Genomic DNA, 1,684 nt, shown 5'->3' with positions numbered 1-1,684 from the left:
CGAGAATGGCCTCATTTTTTAAGATTAATTGTGCTCGAGGTTTACAGTCCTCAAGAATGTCACTCAGTTTTAAAAGTTTAGTTGTGCTCGGGATTACAGTCCCCGAGAACGGCCTCATTTTTTAAGGTTAATTATGCTCGAGATTTACGGTCCTCGAGAATGACACATCATATTTTTTATTTGTGCTCGAGAATGTTCGTCTCACCTTTTAATCCCTATCCTCGAGTAAACACTTCAATATCGCGTGAGCAGTAAGTTTCGAATTTGTTTGCTCGATTATATGGAGTCCAAGGGGTTGAGATAAATAGTTCGAATAAATTAACTAAACATACATAATCCTCGATCAATTTACATTGTCGAAATTAAACCAAAAAATTACAAAGGATCGGGGTGGGGAAGTCATCCAATGTGGCCAAGAGGAGGGTCGAGGTTGCTGATGTCGATCTCAACGTCGTCCTCAAGACCTTCCTCATCATCTCCACCCGATCCTCCTCCATCTTCCGAACCCGATAGCTCCAATGTATCAGCAATGGAAGGCACCGTCTTCAGGTCGTTTGGAGTGACGTCGGGCAACTTCTGCCTAAGGAAGGCCCGGGCTTCTTTCAAAGCATGGAAGTATGCCCCCGACGCGTACTCCCCTTTTATCTTGTCGCAGTCCTCGGAGGTTTTAAACTCCTCCCAAGCCCTCTCCCTGACAGCCTCGAGCTCGCGCCCGAAATCCTTTGTCTTCTGGATGAGCTCGAGCCTCGCCCCCTCGACCTCATCCTTTGCTGCAACCAAGTCATCCCTGGCCTTCGCAGCCTCCCTCCTTGCGTCATCACGCTCCTTCAGTAAAACCTCGACCTGGGCCTCGAGGTCTTGAATCCTGCTGTCCTTAGAGGCCATGGACGTCTCGACCCCAGCTGCCCTCTTGGCCTCCTCGAGCCCTTGCAGAGAGAGTCCTCGAGCTATACTCAACATCTGGAAAAAATGAAGAAAATGTCAAGTGTTAAGCTCGACCAATAAACTCGAGGTTAAAGTCAAAAGTTCGAAGATTACCTTCACTGTAAGACCCTCGAGGACCTTCATCCCATCCTCGAGCTTGACCTCCTCTTTGTATTTGTTTACAAGCTCAGGAGCGAGGTGACAAGTCCCAAAGTCCCCAGTGAGAGACGGCTCATCCTCGAGGTCAACCACTTCAGAAGGAGGCCGAGGAGTGACGACCCGAGGAGTCGGAGATCTGAGGTTCGGTTGCAGAGGGGTCGAGACTTCTGGATGTCCTCGAGAAGTTTCGCCAAGCCCCCTCGCACCCTCAGGACCCCCTCGAGGCCTCTTCTTGCTTTTCTTCCTCGAGGGCTGCCCCTGTGGAGGGGCGCCTCCCCTTGTGCTGACAAAGTTCCGGAGAGCACGAGGATCAAAAGACATACCTGCAAATATTTACAAACATTTTAGAACGAGCAACAAGGTCAGGGTATCTTTCAAAAAATAACAATAAAGGAACATCCCTACCCTCGACGCCTCTAATATCTGCCAGGTCTAAAACCTCTTCCCCAATCTCCTTCATCGTCGAGAAAAGGGGGCTGAGCCCGACCAGCATCCTCCTATGCTCTTCCAAAACATCCGGATACACCTGGCCCTCACAGAACTTCTCGGCGTCGGGGATTCCCCAATCAGGCCAGAAAGGAAGATCGGGTTCTTGGGCTAC

The 1,684-nt window shown here is 49.9% G+C and overlaps 1 protein-coding gene across 1 annotated transcript in view; it reads right to left on the bottom strand.

The window, feature by feature from the left end:
• Positions 1-15: 15 nt before the first annotated feature.
• The window catches only part of LOC111379498, a 2,971-nt gene continuing 1,302 nt past the window's right edge, over positions 16-1,684 (bottom strand). Inside the window, exons 2-4 of the mRNA XM_023002878.1 lie at positions 1,489-1,680; positions 1,039-1,406; positions 16-960 (exon numbers count right to left, since the gene is read on the bottom strand). Coding sequence (XP_022858646.1) covers positions 400-960; positions 1,039-1,406; positions 1,489-1,680 — 1,121 coding nt within the window. The 3' untranslated portion in view covers positions 16-399. The remainder of the gene's footprint in view (positions 961-1,038; positions 1,407-1,488; positions 1,681-1,684) is intronic.

Source organism: Olea europaea, unplaced genomic scaffold (assembly GCF_002742605.1).
Source record: "Olea europaea var. sylvestris unplaced genomic scaffold, O_europaea_v1 scaffold1996, whole genome shotgun sequence".
Classification (NCBI taxonomy): Eukaryota; Viridiplantae; Streptophyta; class Magnoliopsida; order Lamiales; family Oleaceae; genus Olea; species Olea europaea.
Note: the sequence above shows the minus strand (reverse complement) of the source record. Positions and strands in the feature narration are given on the sequence as shown.